The 24,768-nt window shown below is 48.4% G+C and overlaps 10 protein-coding genes across 13 annotated transcripts; 6 read left to right on the forward strand and 4 right to left on the reverse strand.

Moving 5' to 3' along the window:
• Nucleotides 1–580: 580 nt before the first annotated feature.
• Nucleotides 581–3,322, forward strand: FOIG_03371 (20S proteasome subunit alpha 6). Its single transcript, XM_031201210.1, has 3 exons — nucleotides 581–1,056; nucleotides 1,117–1,228; nucleotides 1,313–3,322. Exons 1-3 carry the CDS (start codon nucleotides 1,019–1,021, stop codon nucleotides 1,952–1,954), a joined length of 792 nt encoding a protein of 263 aa, XP_031068734.1. The 5' UTR covers nucleotides 581–1,018; the 3' UTR covers nucleotides 1,955–3,322.
• Nucleotides 2,050–3,732, reverse strand: FOIG_03372 (uncharacterized protein). 2 transcript variants are annotated; one of them, XM_031201212.1, is made up of 3 exons: nucleotides 3,561–3,731; nucleotides 2,888–3,407; nucleotides 2,079–2,783 (listed from the first exon to the last, which is right to left on the reverse strand). In XM_031201212.1, exons 2-3 carry the CDS (start codon nucleotides 3,054–3,056, stop codon nucleotides 2,242–2,244), a joined length of 711 nt encoding a protein of 236 aa, XP_031068736.1. In that variant the 5' UTR covers nucleotides 3,057–3,407; nucleotides 3,561–3,731; the 3' UTR covers nucleotides 2,079–2,241. The 2 variants fall into 2 exon arrangements, with proteins under 2 accessions (XP_031068735.1, XP_031068736.1); XM_031201211.1 differs by having other exon boundaries at nucleotides 2,050–2,783; nucleotides 2,888–3,732.
• On the forward strand, nucleotides 3,681–6,422 carry FOIG_03373 (uncharacterized protein). Its single transcript, XM_031201213.1, has 3 exons — nucleotides 3,681–4,165; nucleotides 4,226–5,003; nucleotides 5,054–6,422. The coding sequence occupies exons 1-3, from the start codon at nucleotides 4,100–4,102 to the stop codon at nucleotides 6,181–6,183; spliced, it is 1,974 nt and encodes a 657-aa protein (XP_031068737.1). The 5' UTR covers nucleotides 3,681–4,099; the 3' UTR covers nucleotides 6,184–6,422.
• Nucleotides 6,423–6,698: 276 nt separating this feature from the next.
• FOIG_03374 (uncharacterized protein) lies at nucleotides 6,699–8,791 on the forward strand. The gene is made up of 2 exons (XM_031201214.1): nucleotides 6,699–7,610; nucleotides 7,698–8,791. Exons 1-2 carry the CDS (start codon nucleotides 7,391–7,393, stop codon nucleotides 8,480–8,482), a joined length of 1,005 nt encoding a protein of 334 aa, XP_031068738.1. The 5' UTR covers nucleotides 6,699–7,390; the 3' UTR covers nucleotides 8,483–8,791.
• Nucleotides 6,806–9,984, reverse strand: FOIG_03375 (vesicle transporter SEC22). The gene is made up of 3 exons (XM_031201215.1): nucleotides 9,589–9,984; nucleotides 9,501–9,535; nucleotides 6,806–9,444 (listed from the first exon to the last, which is right to left on the reverse strand). Exons 1-3 carry the CDS (start codon nucleotides 9,620–9,622, stop codon nucleotides 8,866–8,868), a joined length of 648 nt encoding a protein of 215 aa, XP_031068739.1. The 5' UTR covers nucleotides 9,623–9,984; the 3' UTR covers nucleotides 6,806–8,865.
• Nucleotides 9,985–10,248: 264 nt separating this feature from the next.
• FOIG_03376 (elongator complex protein 5) lies at nucleotides 10,249–11,391 on the reverse strand (the record flags this gene model as incomplete). Its single annotated transcript, XM_031201216.1, has 3 exons — nucleotides 10,249–10,952; nucleotides 11,009–11,177; nucleotides 11,233–11,391. 3 exons carry the CDS (start codon nucleotides 11,389–11,391, stop codon nucleotides 10,249–10,251), a joined length of 1,032 nt encoding a protein of 343 aa, XP_031068740.1.
• Nucleotides 11,392–11,786: 395 nt separating this feature from the next.
• Nucleotides 11,787–12,915, reverse strand: FOIG_03377 (uncharacterized protein; the record flags this gene model as incomplete). Its single annotated transcript, XM_031201217.1, has 2 exons — nucleotides 11,787–12,380; nucleotides 12,430–12,915. The coding sequence occupies 2 exons, from the start codon at nucleotides 12,913–12,915 to the stop codon at nucleotides 11,787–11,789; spliced, it is 1,080 nt and encodes a 359-aa protein (XP_031068741.1).
• Nucleotides 12,916–13,132: 217 nt separating this feature from the next.
• Nucleotides 13,133–16,259, forward strand: FOIG_03378 (uncharacterized protein). 2 transcript variants are annotated; one of them, XM_031201218.1, is made up of 7 exons: nucleotides 13,133–13,869; nucleotides 13,923–14,022; nucleotides 14,072–14,235; nucleotides 14,282–14,652; nucleotides 14,705–14,737; nucleotides 14,791–14,921; nucleotides 14,971–16,259. In XM_031201218.1, exons 1-7 carry the CDS (start codon nucleotides 13,494–13,496, stop codon nucleotides 15,782–15,784), a joined length of 1,989 nt encoding a protein of 662 aa, XP_031068742.1. In that variant the 5' UTR covers nucleotides 13,133–13,493; the 3' UTR covers nucleotides 15,785–16,259. The 2 variants fall into 2 exon arrangements, with proteins under 2 accessions (XP_031068742.1, XP_031068743.1); XM_031201219.1 differs by having other exon boundaries at nucleotides 13,923–14,235.
• Nucleotides 16,260–16,466: 207 nt separating this feature from the next.
• FOIG_03379 (uncharacterized protein) lies at nucleotides 16,467–19,626 on the forward strand. Its single transcript, XM_031201220.1, has 7 exons — nucleotides 16,467–17,768; nucleotides 17,819–17,864; nucleotides 17,918–17,998; nucleotides 18,048–18,083; nucleotides 18,136–18,201; nucleotides 18,257–18,914; nucleotides 18,973–19,626. The coding sequence occupies exons 1-7, from the start codon at nucleotides 17,273–17,275 to the stop codon at nucleotides 19,183–19,185; spliced, it is 1,596 nt and encodes a 531-aa protein (XP_031068744.1). The 5' UTR covers nucleotides 16,467–17,272; the 3' UTR covers nucleotides 19,186–19,626.
• A 2,183-nt stretch (nucleotides 19,627–21,809) lies between these two features.
• Nucleotides 21,810–24,753, forward strand: FOIG_03380 (uncharacterized protein). 2 transcript variants are annotated; one of them, XM_031201221.1, is made up of 3 exons: nucleotides 21,810–22,716; nucleotides 23,303–23,626; nucleotides 23,691–24,753. In XM_031201221.1, the coding sequence occupies exons 1-3, from the start codon at nucleotides 22,614–22,616 to the stop codon at nucleotides 24,497–24,499; spliced, it is 1,236 nt and encodes a 411-aa protein (XP_031068745.1). In that variant the 5' UTR covers nucleotides 21,810–22,613; the 3' UTR covers nucleotides 24,500–24,753. The 2 variants fall into 2 exon arrangements, with proteins under 2 accessions (XP_031068745.1, XP_031068746.1); XM_031201222.1 differs by lacking the exon at nucleotides 21,810–22,716 and having other exon boundaries at nucleotides 22,730–23,626.
• The last annotated feature ends 15 nt before the right edge of the window (nucleotides 24,754–24,768 follow it).

The following is a 24,768-nucleotide window of genomic DNA, read 5'->3' on the forward strand; positions in this document are numbered from 1 at the left end:
TAGAGCTTGCTTATAGTAAGGGAATATGTTTTCTTTCTCCAAGCCTCGACCGCCAATATGCTTCAACGGGTCTGATTGAGTTCATCATTGATATGCATTATTAGTGAGGGTTCCAAGCGACAGCAATTGGCTCATAAAGCAGATGTATCCTTCTACTAGCCTGCCAAATCGGAGCAACAACGTCTCTCGCCAGCTGTTACCATAGCAGTGTGTTTTTCTGGTTGAACACTCCTAGCACCTGAGAGCTATTCGTCATGTTGTGTTCTTCTGGAATTGCAACTCTTTCAGTACATTCAAGTCAAATAAGCTCCGTCGCTCGATTCTCTAACAGTAAGTCAGGCGTAGTCTCGCCATGCTTTCATCAGGTCACGTCCAATAAGACAAGTGTACAACCTTGCAGGGACAAACCCCATAGTTCTCGTCAAGGAACTTAAAAACTTTGCAGCGAACCTTCTCCGCCAGCTGAAAGACAAGTGAATAAGTTAAACTTGCCACATCGCTTTCTTTTCATGATGCCAGGCGGGATTCAGAATGAAGGTCACAGGACATCGACAGCATGGAACTATCAGCTTTAAGAAGACTCTAATTAGGGATGTACGAGCGGGCAGCCGGGTGGTTGAGGATGCATCACGCCTAACACCAGTCCATGATTCCGTACTTCAACTTGACCCTTTCTCATAGAGCCAGAGAGTTCGTTTTGGTTTATCGTGGGGAGAAAACAAAGAGCCTCAAAGACCCAATGTCATCATGGAGCTATCCGATTTAGCAGGCGGTGTGGCGGGTCATCCACGGCAGAATGGAAGGCTGCAGGTCCCAGCGCAACCAGCCCCAGGCTACGAAGCTTGAGCTGCCTGGTGCTCAACCACCTCAACTCCATCCCGACCTATACTAACAACCAACGCCCAAAATCCACCTCCAACGAAGCTCTCCATCGCAACCCACGCATAACGATATTTGCTTCGCGCAATCTCACCGATCACATTCTACGCGGCGCTGCTAGAGCAGCTAATAATTCATCATGTTCAGAAACAACTACGATAACGATTCCGTTACCTTGTACGTCACCTAAGCTGTTAGCTCTATCCTGGCACCTTGAGCAAGCTGACTTTCCCCAAGCTCGCCCCAGGGCCGAATATTCCAGATTGAATATGCTGCTGAGGCAGTGAAGCAAGGTTCAGTCGTTGTCGGTATCGCCAGCAAGACCCATGCCGTTCTTTGTGCTGTCAAGGTACGACTATTCCCCTGCCCCTCCATACATTATTGTCCCGTACGGGAGCTTTCGAAGTCATTCTTCTAACACACACATTCATAGCGAAACGCAGAGGAACTCTCATCCTACCAGAAGAAGCTCTTCACTGTCGACGAACATGCTGGTATCGCCATCGCCGGTCTTACTTCCGATGCTCGCGTTCTCTCCAACTTCATGAAGCAGCAGTGTCTAGGACACCGACTCACCTACGGCCGTGCCATTCCCCTCCGATCCCTTGTCGACATGATCGGTGAGAAGGCCCAGATGAACACTCAAATGTACGGAAAGCGACCTTACGGTGTTGGTCTGCTAGTTGCCGGTGTTGACGAGCGCGGTCCCCACCTGTTCGAGTTCCAGCCCTCAGGCATGACAGAGGAGATGCTTGCTTTTGCCATTGGCGCGCGAAGCCAAATGGCTCGAACATACCTTGAGCGCAACATCGACGAGTTCGCCGACTGTTCAAGGGAGGAGTTGGTCAAGCACGGTCTTAAGGCTCTGAAGGAGAGTTTGGTTCAGGACAAGGAGCTTACAGTAGAGAACACATCAGTCGGTGTAGTGGGCATCAACACAAAGGACGGCAAGAAGAAGGTCGAGCCCTTCAAGCTGTACGATGGATTCGAGGTACAGCCATGGATCGAGAGCGTTGGCGAGGGTCAAGGTGGCGCAGAGGAAGGCGACGGTGAGGGCATGGATGTGGACAGCTAAACGTGTGACGAATGATGAAGCGGATACACGTGGCGTCGGGTTGCTAGCTAAATAGATCATGTACAATTACATGCTGCAAAGACAGCTTTTCATGGGTCTCACGTCTGGTCGGTCACAACAGAGCAGGTGGCTTAGGTCATCAGTCCGTCTATTTATGGAGCCGCCAGTCTATCCTATCCTAGAAATGCGGAAACGAAGAACTATCCGTAAACACCGTTAAAACACCTGTTTGGCTCCAGTTTCCAAATCCAAACCCGGATCCTGATCCAGCGCCTCAAACCAATTCCTTACTGACTGCCCCATTGAAGCTGATAGATGGCATCTGAGACCTTGTATTCCCGAAGAGCCTTGATTGCGCCTTCAGGGGTGTCGGCGTTAACCAGGATGTTCTTGTTGGCAGGCTTTACAAAACCCTCCTCAGAAGCGCGGTCCATCCACTGGACGATACCGTCCCAGTAGCCCTCAATGTTAAGTAGAACGATGCCGCGGTTGTGGATTCCCAGTTGGTTCCAAGTAGTTGTCTCGAAGATTTCCTCCATGGTACCAAATCCGCCACTCAAGCCGATGAAGCCACTGCCGGGACCACCAGCAAAAACCTCCTCGGCCATGAGCTTCTTTCGAGTATGCATATCCTTGACAACTGTAGTGCGGCCATAGACAGACTCCTCTGGTACAATGTGGTTATGTTCATCGACAGTTCCGTAGGTGCCATCTCGTTCAAACTTGACCAGAGCCTCAGGGATGATACCATGAACAGACTCAGGGCCGTTGATTGCGCAGAGACTCTTTGCCACCTCGCCCATAAGTCCGACAGTTCCACCTCCGTAAACTATTGTCCGGTGTTAGCCATGACGGGGTCATACCCGGAGGTCGGCGGTTGGCGGCCCGCGATGGTATCCGTCGCTGGCGGACCGCCTCTCTGATATGACTCACCTAGGTCAATATTGTTTTCAGCCATGGCTCTCCCAAGAGCACGAGCAGCTTCAATGTGAGCAGGACTCGCGCCAGGAGCAGCACCACAGTAGACGCAAATCTTAGTTCGAGGGTGGCCATTCTGTGAGACAACGGCTGCCTGTGATGGGATGGTGCTGTCAGCAGTCATGATGGGCTTGTTTGTTGATTTGTTGTAAAGACTGTAGGCTATGATAGTGTATATAAAGAGGTTGTCTCTAAAAGGATTCGACTAAGTTTTGAAAAAGAGTTGAGCTCGTACGGAGGAGGGCTATTTATGATATAATAAAGTGAGAACAATGATGGAGGCGGGTAACGATGGAATACTTGTTTCGGTGAGTCTTATGTGGCGACCGTGAAGTGTTCAACTTGAACTAAGAATATCCCAGATGAGTCAAACTTTGAGCATAAATCGTGATTCAACAAGGAAATAGAAACAAGAAAGAGTCAAGAGAATGAAAGTTTACCAGCTTATATACTAGTCATATGAATAGCCCAGGAACTAGTTAAGCAAGTTAGTTGACCAACACAGACATCTGTCAACGGCCTATCGGGCTATTGATATGGAGCGACGGGAGCCACGTCTTCGGAGGTGCTGCTTGCGGCTGTGCTCCATGCATTCATGTAAGTTGTGCCACTACAAATTGCCACTTACGAGATATGTTACTGGACAATGGCATTGATGACTGAGGTCAGCTGGTCACCGGGACATGAGGCGTGTTCTAGCAGGATAGGGCGATTCTCAGCATGGCTTAGCATGAATCTCGCATCGTGAGCATTGTCTTGAACATCATTGATGCGTTCAATGGCGGGGCCATGATCTCCCCATGATGCACTGTATCTCAAACTCTTTTAGTGGACGCATCTTTTAAACGTGGTCAATCTCCGAGCCGACAACGGCCGCCGCAGTTAAAGGTACAGGGGTACGTGTTCAGGTGGCCAATCGCTATTCGTGGGTGCCCACAGCACGTCAACGTCAACTGTCATGGAGCCTGAAGTGGACTGCGAGGGGATTTCCAATTTCCATCCTTGGAGCAACCTCCAACTTCTCAGAACTCTGACCAACCAAACACGTCGCCTCAGGTGCAACAACCAACAACCTTGACTCTAGTATCAAGGTAGTATCCTGCAGGTCTTCTTCAATCCATTGCACAACGTCTGCCATTCTCTGCAATTGAATAGAAAGCAGACGCAATGGCTGAAGCTCAAGTCTTGCCTCCTCGTCAAGGCGAGCAGCAGCAAGGTGGCGGCGGTGGTGGTGTAAGTCATCGCAAAGCAAATCTCACATCGTAACCATACACTAATGTCGATTCTATGCAGGGTTTCAGCTTCAACAAGCTTCTCCTCGGCGGCGCCATCTACTTTGGCATCAATGCGGCCCTCAACTTGGCCTTGAAAAAGGACCAACGAGGAGTTACAGTCACCAATCCAGAGACAGGTGAAGCCGTTACAGTCCCTGGGAATGTCGAGGGTATCCCTCCTTTCCAGCTTCGCCCGAAGGAGCTCAACGAGGGCGCGACATACCGTAATATCCCAAAGAACATTGCGCCCATCTGGCCTCAAGATAGCCACGTCGATATCATCGTAACGCTCTCCCAGTCGTTCAACCCAGCGCCTATCTCGCAAGTGCCCGACGAATATCTTGTACTACAAGAGAAGGAGTTCCATCTTAGCAATAAGTCCGATAAGCGAACGATTGAGACGAAGTTCACGGTTCCTCCAGCTGTCCAGCATAATGGTACCCTCTGGGGGCATTTCTACATTGGCCTTCCTGGAAGTAATCTCGATCCTAAGCAGCCCGGATATGATACGTCCAAAGCCTACTACTTCACTTGGCCTCTAACACAATACCTTCCCAAGAAGAAGGTTGCAAAGACGCGAAACTTGCTCGAGGATATCCCCAAGCATGAGGAGGAACCTGAAGAGGAGGAGCCCACTGGACCTATTATTGCGAACTACTATCATCCTAATGCAAGCTTCTCCTTCGTCCCCGATCTGGGTGTCAAGGACTTCGCCGCGATGGCCCCTCAGATGCGACAATACTTGCGCCTTGAGGCTACCGGTGCCCGAGATGGCTCTGGTCAGCACGCCTGGTACTGTAAGTAGCAACAACTTATATGCCAATGGCATGGTAACTAACATAGATAGACCCTGTTCTGTTTGTCAACACTTTTTGGCAATTGACAAACCAGATGACTCTCCTCAACGATACCGTCAAGGAACTTCCCCTTCGTATTGATCTTGGTAACCTAGCCAGCTGGCAGTTTCAGCTCATGTCTACGCTTGAGACCAACTCCAAGGAGTCTGCTCGACAGGCAGCATTTGGTGGCTCTCTTCCTGGTGGCGGCGACGGCACCGAGATCGAGATGATCAAGGAGGTATTCCTCGACTCGAACCCAATCTTGCTCGGCGTTACCATTGTAGTCAGTATCTTGCACATGATTCTCGAGACTCTTGCGTTCGGGTCCGATATTGCCCACTACCGCAAGAAGAAGGACAACGTCGGTATCTCAGTCCGTTCGATCCTGGCCAATGTTTTCATGCAAACTGTCATCTTCCTGTACCTCCTCGACAACTCTCAGAACACCAGCTGGATGATTTTGGGCTCTCAGGTCGTTGGTATCGTCATTGAGTTCTGGAAGATCACCACTGTTGTCAACGTTCGCATTCGTCCTGGTGGACCGGGATCTTTCCTCCCTTACACTATCGCTTTCGAGGACAAGCAGAAGTTGACCGAGACTGAAGAGAAGACCAAGGAGTACGATGAGATTGCTTTCAAGTACATGTACATTGCTGGCATTCCTCTGCTGATCGCATATGGCATCTACTCTCTCTACTACGATTCCCACAAGTCGTGGTACTCCTACATCATTACTACTTTGGTGGGATCTGTCTACGCCTACGGTTTCTTGATGATGGTTCCCTCGCTGTACATCAACTACCGGCTGAAGAGTGTCGCCCACATGCCTGCCAAGGCCATGATGTACAAGTTTCTCAACACCTTCATCGACGATCTGTTTGCCTTTACCATCAAGATGCCTTTCTTGCACCGTTTGGCCACTCTTCGCGACGATGTTATCTTCTTCGTGTATCTTTACCAACGATGGGCTTACCGCATCGATTACAGCCGTGTCAACGAGTTTGGCCAGGGTGGAGAGGACGAGGCTGTTGACGACAAAGAGGCCAAGGAAAAGGCCAAGGACAAACTGGTTGAGGATGTCAAGGCCGAAGCCAAGACCAGTAGCGCGGATACTGGCAAGGCCAAGAAGCGGAAGTGAGTTGCAGACGGCAATAGGAGCCGAGGAAAGACCCTCAGGTCTAGACTGTCGGGTTTGCTTCTGTAGTCATAACTTTGATAACTATGTTGTAGTTCTAATCGGCCATTTTTAGTTGAATATCAGGTGCAAAGGAATCAATACCATCTGTGTGCAACGAATGATCTTTCAGGGCCCGTGTAATGAAACAATATGATTCGTATGAGTCATTGTGATTGCATTTATCTATGGTACAATCTTCGACAGTCTATTGATAAGCTTCCCTTAGCTCGAGATGACTGGTGGACTAGCTAGGTATGCCTTCTGATTCGTAGCCCTACGAATATACGAAGCTACGAATGATAGATTTGGATGATAGAACAGAGGAGCATCCCGGTCTCTAGGTTCGGGACACCCGACAGGATGTTACAATTTACGACCCACTAACGGGCGTCATAGCGGGTGAGTTACAGGGGACTTCAGTGCTGTTCCTTATTCCGTCATTTTGCGGAGGAGCTCACCTCAGCTTTTTGATTCAACGTATGTATCAATGGAAGCTGGCTGTTTCAGACTTGAGGGTTCAGTGCCCAGTACGCACCTCAGTGTCCGCGGTTCGTACATAACCTACCTAGCCATACCTAAGCAGCTAGAGACAACTCTCTTTTTAACCATATTTTTCTCCTTCTACATCCCCTGAAACTCTTCAATAGACGGTCTGAAGAATCAATCCTTGGAACCCCCAGTATTTTTGCCTGCACAGCCTCTTCTTCACGAGGGTCACTTTGACAATAACGGAAAGGACCCTGAACAGAAGTGCTACAAACATTACGTACCTACCAATTGCTCAGCCTCATGCCTTCGGTTGCTTGGTTACATGAATACAACCAAGTAAATAAATAGCACAGCCGAACGCTCCTGTGCGCCCTATCTTGGAGCTCTTGTCACCTATATCGTCAAGTCAAGCTTCGTTCAGTAACCTCCTGTTCTCTCGAGCCGGGGGAGTCCGGTTCGAGCCGACGAAACCTCATGCGCCGCCCCCAATCGCATCAGTCCCTCGCCCCGCGACGACGCCGGTGATTGACGTTTTTCTACTACTTCGAATCCATTGCTTTTTCTACTACGAATTATACCCTTTCACGAGACTGTGAGCTTACGTTATCCTGCCTCGACGCAACCCCGCGCCCTCCCAATACTTGGGGAAAATCGCAAACCTTATCCTCGAAACCGAATCATGAGCAGCCTTGACTCGGTCGGGTCATTGCTTGCGGCCATTGCGACTCTTTTATCTCAGGGACTGCGAATCCTCAGTTTGGCCGACAAGAGCCATTGGGGACCGGACGAGCACGAGCAAGTACACGCCCTTGCTTCTGCGTTGGACGAAGCCAAGAAGGACTTTCAAGAATTGGCACCTTTGGTTAATGGACAGATATACTACGAAACCGACCGAAAACGTACGTGTTCTCCGATGCAGGCATTCCCATTGGCTTCAGGCTTCTACAAAGTTGAGTGATGGATCCGTTTACTGACTTATTGGCCAGATGAATCCATCGAGGAATTGAGAGCTCTCAAAGCTCAATTTACAGCTCATATAGAACAAATACGAGATTGGAGTCGCTCAGGCGGCCCAATCAACCCAATATGGGTCCGCGAAACACATGCTTTACAGCGAAAATTACACAGAGCACAATGTCGAGCAGCACGTCGAATATATAGCTCGGAAAAAGAAGGGTCGGCAAGATGTTTGGGAGCTTTCCTCGTCTACCGACAACAGCGACAATGGACGTTAAATAAGACCGTGCCAGACGAGGCCGAGTATTCGAGAAGATATCGAGAGGAGCTACGCTTATGCAATACTATTGGGTCGTTTAAGCGATTTGGCGATCGAGATATTGCTTTCGTTTGCGACTATTGTGATGGTCACATAGTATGGGAGGATATTGAGAATATGCCCTCGATACGGACGTTCCAAGAAGCCGCCGCGTCTCCAATTTTGACACTATCACCAACAATCGATAACCCTCACTGGCAAGCAACAGCGTTTACATTGTCTGGACACCAAGAGAAGCAGGTTGTATTTGCGCCCGTAGCCATCGCAAATCATATGGCACCACAACCTCGGGATTGGCAGGCCGGTTTACTGTGTCCATATTGCGAAGTGGAATCAACAGAACCTCAAGAGCAGTATGATGACGAGGATGCATATCGACCAGATTTGGGCTACGAAGACATGGAGGCGTTTCAGGAACATCTTGAATGGCAACATACAGTGACGGCGCCAACCTCTCAAGCACAGGCGGCTTCAGATAATTGCATAGTGATGTAGTTCAGAGTAAGCGGTCGGTTTTGGGACTTGTTAACAAAAATATGGTGTTTTCCTTGATGATTTTGGGTAGAGCAGGTGACATCTGGAGTTTGGAGTCTCATACGGTATTACCTAGGTGAGACAGCATGGTTTAGGAGCAGCATTGAGGTTATGATTAGCAAGAATTGCCAAAGCCAGCACGGATAGACGAATTAACTTGTCATAAATGATCACATAAGTACACAACTCAGCAGCATCCCCTCTTGATATAATGACACTACTTGGGTCTCATATACCCCTGAAATGTTGAATCGTAGCTCTCAAATTGCACACTCCCAGAGTAAAGTACAAGTGGCCAGACTTAAGTATTAGATGTATGAACAGAAACAGCTCGCTTGCATTTCTTAAAAGAACCGCCAATACAGGAAAAAGATGATGATGAACCCAAGAGCCGCAAAGGGTCCGTACTGCTTAAGAAGCAGTTCCCAGTTGATACGCACAGCAGCTCGTCGATACTTTTTGCTATCATCACGCAGCCTCGAGCTGATCTCTCCCATGCGCTCCAGGCTATCTCCACGGTAGAGTAAATCCTCAATGTTCTTGGTCATTACCTTTGTCACATCGCGCAGCTCATCGTTAAGTTTATCGAGGTTAGCCGAGGCTCGGGAATCGGCGTAGGTTGTCTTTGTCTTCGAGATGAAGGTGTCGAACTCCATGAAAGCGTAGGGTCGCAGAGTAGGAGAGTGGACCTGAGATGCTGGGTAGGTGGTTGTGAACTCGCGTGCGAGGTCGGCTAGGTAGGTAAAGGCAAGCTTTCGGGGGTACGAGGGAGCGCAGATGGCGAGGAAGACGATATCCGAGTCGATGAGGTAGTGCAGCGTATGGTTGGGGGTCTCGATGGAGGCCTGGGACTCGGAGTTGCGTGTGAGCTTGCGGAGGACCTGGCGCACGTTCTGCTTGGTCTCTGCGAGGGTGGACTCGGCCTGTTAAGAGGGTTCGTAAGCATGAAGTCGCGGTAAAGCTGAGTTGTGGAGAGTACCTGTTCATCATCGACTGAGGCACAGAGCATAAGGCCTTGTAGTGTGTTAGTATATATATTTATGGTATTATAGAGGATGTTAACCTACCATCAAGCCTTGATATTTGCGTAGAGTAGATCATTGTAGTGGTTTGTGGTTAAAGTGCTGGGTAGCAGGGGAAAGTTGCGCCGGTTTAGAAGTGGTTTGTTTCTTTGGCTTGAAGACTTCCAGCTACCACTACGTGTCAAGAAAGACAGGCGATAGAGGGATGACGTCGAAGGGGCACGAGACTGAGCCACGCCAAGAATGGTCAAATGCTATTTCAACGATCGATTTGAGTCTCTCATAGGAGATTCTCTCAGCTTCTGACTTGCAATATTGCAGTTTGATCGTCTTGGCTTTTGGAGGATCTGTATGTATGGTCGATGGTCAGTGGAGCTGGCGCATGGCAGAGGGAGCTCCGTGCTGATAAGATAACGAACCAACTTGTCATTCCAGTTCAAGATGGTAATTTGTGATGAAATTCGGCATTCGAATATTCTTCTGTTTCATCAAGAAATACTTACTTTGGAGTATTTTTGCAAAGTAAATTCTATACTGACTGGCTGTGTCAAACACTCCTGCTATCACTCTGTGATTGATAGGTTCTATAACCTGAAGGTCATTTAGGAACCTGTAAACGCCAAAGTCAATCATCATGACTCTACAACAGCAAAGGTCAAAGGTCATAATGCGTCAATTCTATGTGAAAGGAGTCGTGTCTCATCTCTATATCTCATCCTCCTCATCGTCAAAGTCATCCTCTCTACCCATTTCGTAAAGAATCCTTCCTCCTTCTCCTGCACCAATGTCCGTTTGCGCATCAAAGTATGGCAATACAATACCCTCTCGATCCTTACGTTGCTTCTCTGTGAGTCCCAGATTGAATGTACTCTCAGGTTCCTCCTCTCCTTCGCCGGTCTCTCCACTATCCGTTGGTGCTGCGAACATTGGGTGGTCTGTAAGCAAGCACACCTTGCCGGGTTGCGGCGCTGTAACCAATCCCTTGGAGCTGAGAATAAACTTTTCTGAAACTGTTCTTCCACTTCGTCGTCGTAGTTCCATATTGATAACAACTCCATTGCTGTCCTCATTCCGATCTCTGCCCTTCTCTCCAAGACCGACAAGTACACCCTCACGATCTTCGTTCAGACCCCACTCTGGCTCCTGAATGCTCCTGTTTCGAGCCTTCTGACGCTCAATCTCTTGGTAAAGTCTCGATAGTCTCAGGATAGCAGTAGCGAGGTGGCACAGTACAGTGAAGGGATGAGGTTCATACTCGCTGAACGACCTTGGAAGTACTATGGGTACATCATCATGGTATGTGGCGACGATAGAGACGGCTGGCGTGATGATGCTTGAGAGAAAGCTTGCCAGGGACTGAGGAGCGGCAGATGCTAAGGCGTTTAGTGAGTCGACAATCACAACGGCCCCTTGAGACAGTTAGTAACGAGATAACCTCCTCAGATCATGACTCTGCTGGGCTTACTTTGAGTGGGCTTTCCCTTGTCCAAAAGAGGGTTGAAAGCAGGATAATGATTCAACAAGTCTTTGCGCACAGTTTGAAGATCTCTCCCCGCAGCTTTTATGAAAACATCTGCATCTTGTGGTTTCTTCAGTGTTACCAGCGAGAGGAAGATAACCTGTGTCTTTGCAATCTGGATTTCCCACGTTAGTCATACTGGCTCTCACGTTTTAGGGGACTTTTAGTACCTTTGCCCTTGACACAAATTCGCTAAGGACTGGTCGCGCAGGTTGTTCGAGATTGTCGATCACGAGAGTAAGAGGGCTTGCGCCGTCACGAAGGTTGAGGAGTTTCTGTAAGAGCAGCAGACTGTGCGATCGAGCATGGACATTCGAGGTTGGTGCCATCGTATGTTAGGGCACGTCTGAGGCTCGAATAAGCGCTGTATCAATGGTGGCTGGTCACGATAAAGAAGTCGGTTAACTTGTCCGTTCTGTTAAAATGGCGAATATATCTTTTTTAAGGCTGAGAAGATGAAATATTCTAATCAGCGCCTGAATCTTGTTTGTGGTGGATGTTGCTAAAATTCAGTGGGTCATCCGTCTATCTGCCACTCCATCTCCCGCTTTCATGATGGACACTAGGTACTAAGGTAACTAACTATAGCTTGCAAGCTCAAGCCATGATAATGAAGTCAAAATAAAGCAAATTTCATCCGGTGTCAAACTGCGGCGTAGTTCTATCATGGATGAATAATAACGCCCCAATTCATCGTTTCGCTCTTTACCCGCAAATTCTATCCTCAAGCAAGCTCATCCCTTGTATCGTCACCATCAATCTCCATCATCGAGCTTTTTCGCTGTGAAATAGCCACAGCTATAGGTCCCTCGTGCGCCGGGTCACATCTTTGAAGTTCGTCAACCTCAGAGTCAATGTCAGGATTGTCTTTCTTCTCCGAAGTGCTGTTCTCCATATCGATGTCCTCTTTCTTGTCGCTTTCATTCTTCACTGGCTCAGTGTCCTCCATTGTGACATCGCTTGCCTCCTTTGACACGGCAGGTCCTCGCTTTGTCTTGAGCTCTGGTGGTAGCTCGACATCCCATTCATCTTTGAACTTGTTGTCCAGAAATTCGTCGAAATCGCCCATCTTGCGTCTTTCATGAGCTGTCCAAGCATGCGCTAGCCATTCAGGATCATGCCGGCCTTGGGCGATGTTTTCTGTGTAAGCAGCACAATCGTAGCGGAAACTGTCGTCGTTCATGAGTGATGCAAAATCAGGACAGGCATCCTCCGTGCCAGGACCGAGAATGTGCTGGGAATCAGGGAACAGTGCCAGGATTTCTGCCTTCTCTTCTTTGTCGAGAGTATCCCAGGCCATCGGATTCGACAGTATGCTCTGTTTTCGTTAGCGACCTTATCAAGTTATAAAAGACGGAGTGCCTTACTCTGAGATCAGCTGAAGCTAGGGGTGATTTAGGATCCGTCAGAATGTTATCCACGTTCCATTTCGACTTTTTCGGTACTTTTTTCACGAGGACCCTCCGCTTGCCTTTGGCCATCTTCATAGGGGTCGTCGCTGTGGTGTTTTCTCGACCATTGAGCGAAGTCGAAGGCGTATCCGGCAGCTGGTCTGCCATCGTCAGGGTACCATAATCCTCATGGTCAGGGGCTGAGGAGAGGGGAGACGATGGCAGTGCGCTCTTTCGTGCTTCATTTGATTCACCTCCGTTGATGCCGACAGTTATAGTTTCCTCATGTTTGTCGGCCATAATCGTGAAACGGCAAAGATGGTATGGTGCAGCACAGCCTGATCTGAAAAAGGGCAATGCCGGGGGAAAGACTTTGCACTTGCCGTTGGTCGACGAATGTAGCAGAATCACAAAAGCTCCAGGAGCATCGAGATTGAAAGAAAAGAAAAAATTGCCTTTCATAGAAGTTTGATTGAAACACCTTCAAATTGCCTCTTGATGGTGGCCTTGAAGAAGATTCAAAGCGACATGGTAGAAGTCTAGGGTAAGCCGCTCTCGTAGCTCCTGCGCTTTTGCGGTCCTCTGCAGCAAGCTGACAAAGGCCTTAACTGTTACACCAAAGCCCTTTGCTATCAAGTTTGTTGTTCATTTTTCTTTTTTTTCTTTTTTCATTTTATCTAAAAGAATCTGGCCGTTGCCGAGACGTTGGATTAAGTTTATATAGCTCCATTTTCGGCTGTCAATCGTCATATCAGCTCAGAACCCCCAAACTCTTGGGGTCAACCATCCCACGCGGCATTGAACCCCTCACTGATCAACACGGAAACCCGGCCATGTACATAGAGCTTTGTCCCCGCTATGGACGGATAAAAGCGAAAGACAGAGGGAAAATGCGTGGTCCTGGAGCCGTAGGTGACATGAGCTGCGGGTAAGCTAATAGCTCAGTTTCAGTATATATCTCTTGTTTATCCTTTGCTCTATCTCTGCCACTCAATGAATCTTGGCAGTTAACTTCAAGCTACACCATTCGATAAAACACAATGGCACCTAACCAACCCCTTTGTCTTGGATACAATGGAATACACCCCTTTTCCAAGGTTGAGATTAAGGATCGCACATCTGTTCAAGAGCTCCTTCGCACTGTTCTTGATCCTCTAGAGCCATTCTTCTCTCCCCAAAAAGCCCGTGTCAAGTGTCCCGGTGCAACAGCAGTTCGATTCGACCAGACTGCTTCAGAAGTCGAAGGAATATGCCGTCCACTCTGGGGTTTGGCTGCTTTACTGGCAGGTGGTGGTGATTACGAAGGCAAGGAATGGTGGATTCAGGGTATCAAGTCAGGGACTGATCCAGAAAACCCCGAATATTGGGGTTATCCTCAGGACAATGACCAAAGAATGGTTGAGATGTGCCCCCTTGGTAGGTCCCTCCATACGAAGTCTCATCATGATGTACAACTGACGATTTATTAGGCTGGGCGTTGGCTGTTGTCCCCGAGTTTTGGAGCAGCCTTTCTGACAAGGAGAAGAGTAATGTTGAGACATGGCTAGGAAACTCAATCAACGAGAAGAAGTCAGCTCTCAACAATGTACCAATGATTCACTGGCTAATCGTCTTGCAGTATGCCCAACACTAATTGGCTATGGTTCCGTGTATTTGCCAACCTGGGGCTGAAGAAGAACGGCGGCAAATTCTCCCAGGAAAGACTTGACAGTGACATTGAGCACCTCGAAACCTTTTATCGTGGAGGAGGCTGGTCCAACGATGGACCAGAAGGCATCCATCGTAAGTTTGAGGTCGCAAGATCTTAGCCCTGACTGACACGCGCCAGAAATGGACTATTACTCGTCAAGTTTCGCAATTCAGCTACTTCAGCTATTGTACGCCAAGTTAGCAGGGGAAGAGGACCCAAAGCGGGCAGAAGAATTCAAGAGGCGGGCACAACAGGTCGCTCTGGATTTAATCCATTACTTTGACGATGAAGGCAGAGCCATCCCTTACGGTCGAAGCGTAGGCTACCGTTTTGCCATGGTTTCTTTCTGGGGAGCGCTGGCCCATGCCGATGTTGAGTTGCCTGCACCGTTGACTTGGGGCATGGTGAAAGGAGTTGTGTTTCGTCACTTGCGTTGGTGGCAGACCCAAGGTGATATTTGGACATCAAGTGGTACACTGTCGATTGGGTATTCTTACCCAAATATGTATGTAAGTATTGTTACTCCCTGATTATGCTGTTGGCGACAACTAACGAAATTAGATGGCGGAGAACTATAACAGCCCCGGAAGCCCCGTAAGAGTCACATAGATTGACTTTATGATAAATTTGCTAATGAGAACTCCTAGTACTGGGCATGCCTCGCATTTATGTGCCTGGCAACACCAGAAGATCACCCTTTCTGGACATCCGACGAGGAGTCAACTAGTGGTGTAATCCCCAAGATGAAAGCTTTGAGCCAACCGGGTCATATTATGAGGTAGATCCTACCTTATATGTATATTCATGTGATACTGACGTTAGTGCAGTTACCTTGGCGGCCACTGCATGCTTCTGTCGTCAGGACAAGCTTGCAGCTACCCAATGAAAGGAACCCATGCCAAATACGGCGGATTTGCTTACAGCAGCGCATACGGATATTCGGTACCCCCCGGTCTCTTTTCCCTAGAACAGTATGCACTGGCATCGCAACTCGGGCTCTCGGATGATGGGGGCGAGTACTGGAAGACCCGAAGGCTTTGCGAGTATGCGGGGATCGAGGACCGCGAAGGTACCCCAGTTCTCGTCTCGATTTGGAAGCCTTTCCCAGATGTCACAATTCGCACCATCTTGATTCCTTCACAAGAAGAAACCCCCAACTGGCATCTTCGAGTTCATCATATCAAGAGTGGTCGTGAGGTCATGACGGCGGATGGCTCCTTTGCTATTTCCAATGTCAACTCAACTAATGGACGATATCTTGAACCATACGATGAAACAAAGCACGAGGGAACATCTCCCAAGATCATTGGCAATTACGATCTAAAGACGCCCGATGGTTGGGCAAGCGGAAAGTCGGGGGCTTTTGCAGTATCGAAAGGCGCTGTTGGCATCAAAGCTTTAGAGCCGGCGGAACAACGTCAGGCTATGCTGGTTAATGCAGATCCGAACTCGAACTTGGTTGAGAGCAGGAGCACAATTCCAACTCTGCAACATACCATCAAAGCTGGTGAGTCGGTCTGGTATGTCTCTGCTATATATGCCAAGCCCTCGGGGGTTGGGGTGAACAAGGAAAGCTATCTCGATGGATGGGCCAAGACTCCTCCCATCCCTGGCTGGCTAGAGAAAGAGATGAATGCTTAACCCCAAATGTTAGGACAAGAGGTAGGCTTGAGTGGAAGAAATTAGATGGAGGACACGGGATTTGAAAGATCCCATCAATCAAAGCATCATATTATCTTCTCCTCATCTGAAGTCCTGCTCCCCGCTTCGTCTATGCCTTCTTTGCGGGGAGGGCCTGCAGCTTGTCCCAAATCTTGGCACAGAATGACTTCCGGAGTAGATTCATCAGTCTTAGAAGCTTGGCTGTTGAGGCTGAGGTGATCACATTCGTTCATTTCGACACGATATAACCTTAAAAGAAAGCTCCGCATTCGCTCATAGTTTAAGTTGCCTAGAGGCTAGACTCATGTGCGATCCCCGCCGGAGAGACTCAATTCCACGTATCAGATCATGAAGACGATCACAACTCTCCCCAACACCCATGTCATAATCAATCGACTTCAGCCGGCGGACGCCCCAGACGGAGAGCCACCAGTGGAGCTTCTCTCCACAACCCCAGGATCCACGCGGCAGTCTCTGTCACTCCCCCGCATGTTGGCGAGAATGATCAAAGACGCCCGCATGTGAGTTGTCAAGGCCTCGGTGACATCTTGGGAAGAATCTACAGTGCCCCCAAAGTTCGTCTCGGATTCCTCTCAGCGGCGTCTGGGCATTTCGCAACATTGGGGTACGTTGCTTCTTCCGCGCTTGATAGCGCAGCCACTTTTTGACGACAGGTGAAAGTCGATTCGTGGACTTTTTTATCCGCCGAGATCTTTAGACTAAGCGAACCAATTCATGCGCTTATGGATATACGGTTATTCTACTGTCTCGGCTTTGGACTGGTATACTCACTATGTCGAGCCTCGCGGGCAGATGGTGTTTTGAACCTTGGGACGAGCATCGAAAGAGCTTGTATGGCTATAGCTTGAGCGAGTGCTGGTAATATCGATGCGAAACAGGATATTGACAAGGGTTGTGGTTTCATTCGGGCGTGAGTCTGCGTCGACTGTCTAGTCTGTGCCTCTAATTTGCACAGACAGGCAACGCATCAAACCCTCCTCAACAATCTGTGCAATTGACATGGGGAGTTTCTATCTTACACCAATAAGGCCGATGCGCCGATATTGGGGGTGAGAGTCGTCTTGATGCGACCCCAGACTTGGCTGTCACTGGTCGTTGGACGATCAGTTTCGGGTGGTGGTGGTCTGGAGTGTCTGGGGGAGCTTGATAGCTCGAACACTGGACCTTAGCCGGACGATCATTTAATATCCTGCGAGCTCCCCTCGAGATTCAGATTTTCTCTTCAGAGATCACACCACAATCAATTATTGGTGCATTTCGACCTTCGAGCTTGCCTCTTATATATTGACAGCTCCACATCTTTGTTTCGACTCAAAATCCGGGGAAACAAGCTTATATTTAAAGCATACCCTCTATTGTTCTTAGCTTGGAGCCCACTCCCATCTCAACGATCCTCGGCTATCGCCACTCAACCACCCCCCATAGTTGTCTTCCAATACCGCAGCCATGGGTCTAGCGGGCATCCTCAAGAAGGTCATTCGCAATGATGCGATGAAAACTGACCCCGAGGAGATTTACAACTGGCGTGTCTTCGCCATCGTCGCTGGCTCATGCTTCGGCGGTATGTTGTTCGGTTGGGACACTGGAGCTATCGGCGGTGTCCTCGCTATGAAGGCCACACAGGAGCGATTCAACTATACTCCTGAGGCCAAGGTTACACTTGACCAGAACATTGTCTCTACTCTCCAGGCTGGTTGCTTCGCTGCTTGTTTTTTCACTTCGTACTTTACTGAGAAGTATGGTCGACGATGGTGTCTCGTTGGAACCGGTATTGTCACCACTATCGGTGTTATTCTTCAGGCTGCCTCCACTGCTAATGGTTCTCTTCCCCTCATGTACGTTGGTCGCTTTGTTGGTGGTCTGGGTGTCGGAGCTGCTTCGTCCTTGGTACCCCTTTACGTGTCTGAATGTGCACCTCGAGCTATCCGTGGTGGTTTGACCTGTGAGTCTTTCTTTCGCAAGTCTATGGGGGCTGTTACTAACTCTGTATAGCTTTCTATCAGCTATTCATCGTTACTGGTGTCATGCTTTCGTTCTGGTAAGCTAGAACTATTGATATCGTCTTATGAAGCCAGCCTAACATAACATCAGGGTCAACTATGGCGCTCTCCTCCATCTCAAGGCTCCCACGGTCTACGCCCTGCCCCTAGCTCTCCAGGCTCTCCCCGCCGTGTAAGAATCAACGTTGTGATATCAAAGACTATAGACTGACCGGTTCTAGCCTCCTGATCACTTGCATGCTGCTGGCCCCTGAAAGGTAGGACATGTCGATTCCATATACAAAGGAAATATTCGCTAACAATGAACAGCCCTCGATGGTGTGCACGCAAGGATGACTGGGAACGTGCCAAGTCTATTCTCATCGACCTTCGCATGTAAGTCAATTTTTGAACTGAAACAGGCACCCTTAAATAACATTGCTTCTCATAGGCTTCCCGAGGACCACGAGTATGTCCAGGCTGAGATTCAGGAGATGTCTGCTCAGCTCGAAGCTGAGAAGCGATTGACCGGCGACGCCTCTGCCTCAACTCTCTGGAAGGAACTCGTCACCATCCCCGGAAACCGAAAGCGAGCTATCATCTCTGTTCTCCTCATGATCTGCCAACAAATGACAGGTGTTAATGCTGTCAACTACTACGCTCCTCAGATCTTCCAATCTCTCGGTATGACTGGTACAACAGTCTCACTCTTTGCCACTGGTGTCTACGGTATCGTCAAGGTCTTGGGTTGTGCTACTTTCCTCATCTTCTGTGCCGACTCTCTCGGTCGACGACGCAGTCTTCTGTGGACCAGTGCTGCTCAGGCTCTTACCATGTACATCATCGGTATCTACGGTCGCGTCGAGCCTCCTGTTGCTGGTCAAGGCATCTCTGCTTTTGGATACGTTGCTATTGTGTGCATTTACCTCTGGGCTGCTCTCTTCCAGTTCGGTTGGGGACCTTGCTGCTGGATTCTCGTCTCTGAGATTCCCACTGCCCGTCTTCGAGCTCTGAATGTCGCCATCGGTGCCGCTACTCAGTGGCTGTTCAACTTCATCATTGCCCGAACTGTGCTGACCATGCAAAAGACCATGGGACCTGCCGGCTACGTAAGTATTCGATGCCATTATCTTGATGAGTTTGAGATAGCTAATCAAAACTTGACAGGGTATGTTCTTCATGTTCGGCAGTTTCGATCTTCTCATGGGTATCTTTGTCTGGTTCTTCGTTCCCGAGACCAAGGGTCTCAGTTTGGAGCAGATGGACGAGCTCTTTGGTGTTGGCGACCTTCACAGCAAGCTCGATGCCGAGGGTCCTGAAGGCGCCCGCACGCCCAGCATCCGGGAGGAAGTTGCCGACATCAAGAACACCAAGCACTAAATGCCAAGGTTTAATGAATCGGTGGACAAAGGAGATGTGATCAGGGGGTGAAATCTAATTCAAGATCAAGTTTGATGAGTTTGGCTGTTCGTTAGGAGTAAAGCGTGAGGATGATATACCTAGCAGTCTGCGGGCACATGTACCGAGTTGCAGCGACACCTGAATGAGTTATCACGATCAGAAGGATATTGCAAGCTTTCTGTGCCTGGTTCAAAAGAAACTTCCGGTTAAATGCAACAATCTTACCAAGCTAACTGCGGCACGCACATATTGACTTTCTAAATTATCCGGAGAGTGTCCTCAATTGCTAACGGTTTTGCCAACGTGTTGTAATAATCCGATTGGCTTTGTCCTTACGAGTTATGCAGAAGATGTTATCACAAATAAAGGAGAAAACACGTTGAATCTCAAAGGGAACCGAGCTAAGCTAGTGACGGACCGCGTTTCAAGATCAAAGTATATCTTCGAGATCGCAACGGTCTGTGTGACGGTGATACCAAACATATTTCACGTATCACCTATCCTCGTGCAGTGGAATTGACCCGATAGGCCGATAACAACAGGCCACAGTGAGGTGTGCCCAGCTGTGCTCGGAAGCTTTCCTATGAAAGATGGTTTCAAAGAGTCAGTCATGGGATGCTGATAGTCTGAGCATGACTAGGTCTAGGTTACTATGGCAAAGTTAATTATCCCTGTTTAGAAGGTTATCGAAGTGTTAAGACGGAAGACAAGCTCCTTTTCTCGCCGTGATTGTCTAGGACTAAGGAGGGCTCGAGCTCTTTTGGTTCGAAACTCTGTAAGGTCCTGTATGCAAAAGTCCCTGTCGTAGCAAGCGTGGTTAAGGAGTTGATAGTTTGTGCGGGGTTTGTGCGTTGTGATTTGTGTTTCTGTGTGATTTAAATGTCAATCATTATCTGCCAGTGCGAGATCGGACCGAAGAGAATGAACCGTGAAATGTTGACAAGGGTAAATGGGTTATGTTATACTGTATTGTGCTAGTGTATAATGTTTGCGAGATTATTCAACATGGGGAAATACCTCAATACCTACACAGAAAGACTATAGGCGTTATAATGACAATTGACAGCCGACAGGGCATTTGTTAGCAGACATTTAATGCATGCAGTGAGAAATTGATTTTGAGATGAAGCAGAAGACCCTGCCTCGGAGAACCCAGCGTCCACTGCCGAGCAGCCAATCAGCTCCATTTTCCACCCCTCATGGAAGCTGACCTGGTGGTTCTAGGCCTTCTTGGCACTAACTTACAGCTACGGGGTACAGGGCAAAGGCCTCTAACGGCCAAGGCTGGCCCTCCTATTCGTGGACGTGACGGTAACTCTTCTCAGGGCCACTGCCGACAGTAGCGTCTCGCTCTATGTTGTGGTGGTGCCGAATGTTGGTGAGATCGGCAATTTCACGTTTATCAGCCAAGCAGAGGAAAGGATTGTCCGACGACGACCCCTTTTGAGGGTCGATTGGGTTGCAAGAATTAGTTATGAGGATCTGGATAAGACGAGTTGAGGACAGTTTTTTGCGACGTCGTCATTTAAAAAAAATGAAAATAAAAAGAAAATAAAAAATAAAAAGAGCCTAAGCCCTGGTAGGCCAGATTGACAAGGGTCTACCCATGGTATTGGCTTGTGAGTTTGAGATGGCGTTTCATCGTTTCATGTGTTTTTTTGAGGGACCATGATTCAAGAGAGAGAAGAGCGAGAGTGAGGCGGTAGAGTATGCAGTTGCTGTGTTGCATGAAATAAGAAATGTCTGGTGATATAGATTCAACGTCTTCTGTCGTGTGATTTGATGTTCATGCAGTACGAGTAACATCTTGTGTAAAGATAAAACTAGAGATACTAGACACTACTAGAGTAAGTACCCCAGAGCCAAGACCAGTCCAAAGTCCAGGGCCTGGTATTTGGAATTTGATTTTGACCCTCCATTCCCTGTCGTGACCTGACTCGTCTGCCGCCTCACACCTCAAAGATCCCTATCTCAACCCTCAGGCGACAGGGGTTAGAAACTATTTCTGCCCTATGACAGCGGCAGGCGGATCGGAAACATATGAAACTGGCGTGACTTTGGGTTTTCCCTCATGTCTCTTAGAAGCCCACATCAACCCCATTCCCTCTGCATGTTGGTACACACATACATGTAAGTGCATTATAACCAAACTTGTCATCTGTCCGTGTGTCGTCTATGTACGAGATATCGTAGGACACAGACACAAACTGTCACGGTGACGATACGTAACAAATCGTCTCTCTCTAATCGGATGTCTCGGTTGCAGCCTTGTTGATCACCCAGACAGCCAAGAAAGTCAGTCTTGAGGGCAATGCTATGCGATGCGAATGCGATGCAATACAGTCTCTGGACCCACAAGACAGACAAGCATGGACGTTGAAAGTAGGAAGTTTGTTCTGTAACTCTCTGTATCTATGGAGTCTATTTTGGTGGTGTGGTTAGGTTAGGTTCAGTTTGGTTTAATGTTACCTGTTCAAAAGTTGGGCTACCTTACCTCACGCTACGCTACTTTGTACATATCCATGCCATGCCATGCCAGGCCATTACATGGATGGTAAATGTTTCGCCCTTGTCGTCAATATGGGGCATTGGATGAGGGATGGACCAAATCACCTCAATCTTTCTTTTCTCTTTGTTTTCTCGTTCCCCCCGCCTGATCCAAAAAGAGAAACAAGTACAAGTAATATTCGTCTGTTCTTTTATTAGTTCCTGAATTCCTATTTCAGTTCTTCGTATTCTCTACATGTTCCGTTGTCTTGGATGTCTTTGGAAAGTCTCACTTTTACACCAGCCCTACAAGGACCCAGCCAACGACTTGACATCCAATCTCAGAAACATCATTGCAATTATATATGCGCTGTTCATTCATGCCCTTGCCTATGGCCTCAAAACACTAAAGTCACTACTACTGCTGCTTATATGAATCCTTCGCGCCCACTGCGACCAACACTCGACAACCCCGAGCTCTTTTGTTCACCAAACTCCACACGAGTGCAGCTTGCGTCGGCAAAAGTGCTGACCGATTGCTTGATCATCCAATCGGCCATATCGAGACCCTAGGTGCATAGTAGCTGCATCTTAGTCTTCAGGTTGATCAAATTTGGGGTCCGCTCTTTGACTTACACGGGTTAATGGCGGTCGAGAACTGACTCTTGGAGATTTGAAAATCATATCCACTGCATCAACCTTGGATCCTACTATTCGCCAGTGTTGAGGTTTTAGGTTATACGGCTTCTGGATGTTTTCCTAAGAAGCTATTCGCCTGAAACTTCTGGTTTATGTCCAGAAGAAGAAAGACTATCACAACTTGAAAGAGGATAAAGACATTAACAAACAGAAACAACATTGTTTTTGTCTTATCACAAACCAATCATTCTATATCAGTCAATTTGACTTATACGATAACCATGCTGGGGCCACAACGGCCAACACCAACGCGTGGCGCTCACGACATGGCATTTACCGTTACCCCACGACATAACAGTCACTCAATACCGAACCCCTCCTTTCGTAAGTCCCCAGCTTTTTTTTTTTACGCTGTTAGCTATCGATTTTATTTATTTTACTTTGTCTTTTAACTTTAGCTTTTCCATCCCTGGCATTCAGCTCCTTCGGCGTATTCCTTTTTCGTCTTGTTTTGCTTTCATATAAAGAGGCCATTAATCTCTTTAGCTTCTCGTCTTTTCTGTTTCTGTCTTAAAAATTTTGGGCTTGTCAAGGATCAGGCGTTCAAAGTTGCATGTTTTGGTTCAATATGCTCTCCCATTAATCTCCATCCCCAATGATGTAATTTCTTCAAGCGAAGCTCAGCTAAGCTCTACCTACGACTCCACACTTTGCTACTTCTCCCGCATTTCACTCTATTTTCATACCTTGGCATAGTCCATCAATTGCGACCAATTCCTCTTGCTGAGGTTGGCAACTTTTTTTTTTTTCTTTTTTTGGAGATTGTGCGTCTGGGTTACATAATCAAAGACATTGAAAAGAGCAAGGAAAACGCGATAATTGCCACTGACTGCTTGGGGCGCAACCAAAACACTATCAAATCATGTACAAGCCATTATAATGGCCGACGCTGACTCCAACCCTTCCACAGCCACGCACAATTCGCCGCGAACATGGCTCCTCACTTCAGCTCTCTCCCCCCTGTCCGTCCGACTCATCCGGCTACTGCTATCACATGGCGACTACGTTGTCGCATGTTTACCGCCCTACGAGATCGATCATGAGGACCGCAGCGCCGAGTTTCGCGAGCTCGTGAATGAGTGTAAGAGCTCCAGAAAGGATCGCGAGGGGTGGAAGGATCGTATACGTGGTATCCGATGCGATGGGGCTGCCATGGGAAGCTGTGGAGCTGCTGTCGCCGAGGCTGTGCAGGTCTTTGGGCGGATCGATATCCTGCTATGCTGTAAATCCGATGGTATGTTGGGGGCTGCATTCTTGGGCTCAAGATGACGCATTTTACTGACTCAATCACTCTTAAGCTGTCGTGGGAACCGTAGAGGAGCTATCAACAACTCCATTCACGCAAAACCTTGTGCGCGACCAGTTCGAGTCCGTCTTCTTCTCCCAGGTCAACTTTATCAGAGCTGCTCTCCCTCAACTACGGTCTCAGCACACAGGGCATATCATTGTTCTAACAAGTACCGGCGGGCACATTGGCACACCAGGCATGTCGATATATACGGCTGCGACATGGGCTCTCGAAGGGTTCTGCGACTCACTTGCGTACGAGATTGCGCCCTTCAACATCAAAGTTACCGTTGTTCAACCAAACAAGGAGATTCTTTCCTTGACTAATCGCCTCACCTTTGCGCCTCAAATGCCTGCGTATGATCAATACTCAGAAACAGCTCCGAGCATTCGCGACATTCTCGCCAACGTTCTCAACACTCATCCAGATACAGCTCTGCCATACCCCACATCACCAGCTGACTACGGACCTTCACCTATGTCCCCCGCCAGTACTTCCCTCGAACCAGATGCAGCGCCTGGTGAGATTTTACATCGCTACCCCAAATTACCGCCCGGCGCAGCAGATAAACTGGTCATGGAGACCGTTCATGCTCTTTCGGCAATTGGTGGGCATGAAAACCCCCCAGCACGACACATTGTCGGTCACGAAGCTGCTGTCGCAGTAAAGGAGAAGCTCAAAACTGTCACTGAAGAGCTTGAAGATTTCGTAGAAGCGAGTTTGTCTGTTGATACCTTTGAGAGTGAGCTGCAAGCCGAGGCAAGGGAGAGAAAGCCGTCAGAGCAAAGTCCCCAAGGACCGCCATCATCAGTTGGTTGAAAACGATGAAGTAAATTTCGAACAGCTGTTCATTGGGACAGGATTAAGCATTTAGTTGTTAGTTGTATTTCGGCAAAAGTTGGAAAGGGTGTTAGAGGCCAAAATCGCGATACCCCAGGAGTATAGGAGATTCTTCGTGGGCCAAGCTTTTGAGATACCACGGGGTTTCAGTGCTGACCATCAAAGAATTGATACCCATTTTGGAACATTCTCATCAGCCATAAAACAGTAACAATAAGTGAAGTGTTGACGTGGACTTGAAGTGACTG

This window comes from Fusarium odoratissimum (genome assembly GCF_000260195.1).
Source record: "Fusarium odoratissimum NRRL 54006 unplaced genomic scaffold supercont1.4, whole genome shotgun sequence".
In the NCBI taxonomy this organism is placed as follows: Eukaryota; Fungi; Ascomycota; class Sordariomycetes; order Hypocreales; family Nectriaceae; genus Fusarium; species Fusarium odoratissimum.

What these genes read in the sequence shown, in the direction of transcription:
- FOIG_03379 (XM_031201220.1), top strand. Translation starts at nt 17,273, where the DNA reads ATGGGTCTAGCGGGCATCCTCAAGAAGGTCATTCGCAATGATGCGATG. An exon ending in ATGCTGCTGGCCCCTGAAAG is followed by an intron (nt 18,084 to 18,135) that starts GTAGGACATGTC and finishes AACAATGAACAG; the next exon opens with CCCTCGATGGTGTGCACGCA. An exon ending in ATTCTCATCGACCTTCGCAT is followed by an intron (nt 18,202 to 18,256) that starts GTAAGTCAATTT and finishes TGCTTCTCATAG; the next exon opens with GCTTCCCGAGGACCACGAGT.
- FOIG_03378 (XM_031201218.1), top strand. Translation starts at nt 13,494, where the DNA reads ATGGCACCTAACCAACCCCTTTGTCTTGGATACAATGGAATACACCCC. An exon ending in GGTTGAGATGTGCCCCCTTG is followed by an intron (nt 13,870 to 13,922) that starts GTAGGTCCCTCC and finishes ACGATTTATTAG; the next exon opens with GCTGGGCGTTGGCTGTTGTC. An exon ending in TGGACCAGAAGGCATCCATC is followed by an intron (nt 14,236 to 14,281) that starts GTAAGTTTGAGG and finishes GACACGCGCCAG; the next exon opens with AAATGGACTATTACTCGTCA.
- FOIG_03380 (XM_031201221.1), top strand. Translation starts at nt 22,614, where the DNA reads ATGCTGGGGCCACAACGGCCAACACCAACGCGTGGCGCTCACGACATG. An exon ending in AATACCGAACCCCTCCTTTC is followed by an intron (nt 22,717 to 23,302) that starts GTAAGTCCCCAG and finishes ACCCTTCCACAG; the next exon opens with CCACGCACAATTCGCCGCGA. An exon ending in GCTATGCTGTAAATCCGATG is followed by an intron (nt 23,627 to 23,690) that starts GTATGTTGGGGG and finishes ATCACTCTTAAG; the next exon opens with CTGTCGTGGGAACCGTAGAG.
- FOIG_03373 (XM_031201213.1), top strand. Translation starts at nt 4,100, where the DNA reads ATGGCTGAAGCTCAAGTCTTGCCTCCTCGTCAAGGCGAGCAGCAGCAA. An exon ending in AAGGTGGCGGCGGTGGTGGT is followed by an intron (nt 4,166 to 4,225) that starts GTAAGTCATCGC and finishes GATTCTATGCAG; the next exon opens with GGTTTCAGCTTCAACAAGCT. An exon ending in TGGTCAGCACGCCTGGTACT is followed by an intron (nt 5,004 to 5,053) that starts GTAAGTAGCAAC and finishes TAACATAGATAG; the next exon opens with ACCCTGTTCTGTTTGTCAAC.
- FOIG_03374 (XM_031201214.1), top strand. Translation starts at nt 7,391, where the DNA reads ATGAGCAGCCTTGACTCGGTCGGGTCATTGCTTGCGGCCATTGCGACT. An exon ending in CTACGAAACCGACCGAAAAC is followed by an intron (nt 7,611 to 7,697) that starts GTACGTGTTCTC and finishes CTTATTGGCCAG; the next exon opens with ATGAATCCATCGAGGAATTG.
- FOIG_03372 (XM_031201211.1), bottom strand. Translation starts at nt 3,056, where the DNA reads ATGACTGCTGACAGCACCATCCCATCACAGGCAGCCGTTGTCTCACAG. An exon ending in TGAAAACAATATTGACCTAG is followed by an intron (nt 2,784 to 2,887) that starts GTGAGTCATATC and finishes ACCGGACAATAG; the next exon opens with TTTACGGAGGTGGAACTGTC.
- FOIG_03375 (XM_031201215.1), bottom strand. Translation starts at nt 9,622, where the DNA reads ATGATCTACTCTACGCAAATATCAAGGCTTGATG. An exon ending in GCAAATATCAAGGCTTGATG is followed by an intron (nt 9,536 to 9,588) that starts GTAGGTTAACAT and finishes ACACACTACAAG; the next exon opens with GCCTTATGCTCTGTGCCTCA. An exon ending in CCTCAGTCGATGATGAACAG is followed by an intron (nt 9,445 to 9,500) that starts GTACTCTCCACA and finishes CCCTCTTAACAG; the next exon opens with GCCGAGTCCACCCTCGCAGA.
- FOIG_03371 (XM_031201210.1), top strand. Translation starts at nt 1,019, where the DNA reads ATGTTCAGAAACAACTACGATAACGATTCCGTTACCTT. An exon ending in GATAACGATTCCGTTACCTT is followed by an intron (nt 1,057 to 1,116) that starts GTACGTCACCTA and finishes ACTTTCCCCAAG; the next exon opens with CTCGCCCCAGGGCCGAATAT. An exon ending in CCGTTCTTTGTGCTGTCAAG is followed by an intron (nt 1,229 to 1,312) that starts GTACGACTATTC and finishes ACACATTCATAG; the next exon opens with CGAAACGCAGAGGAACTCTC.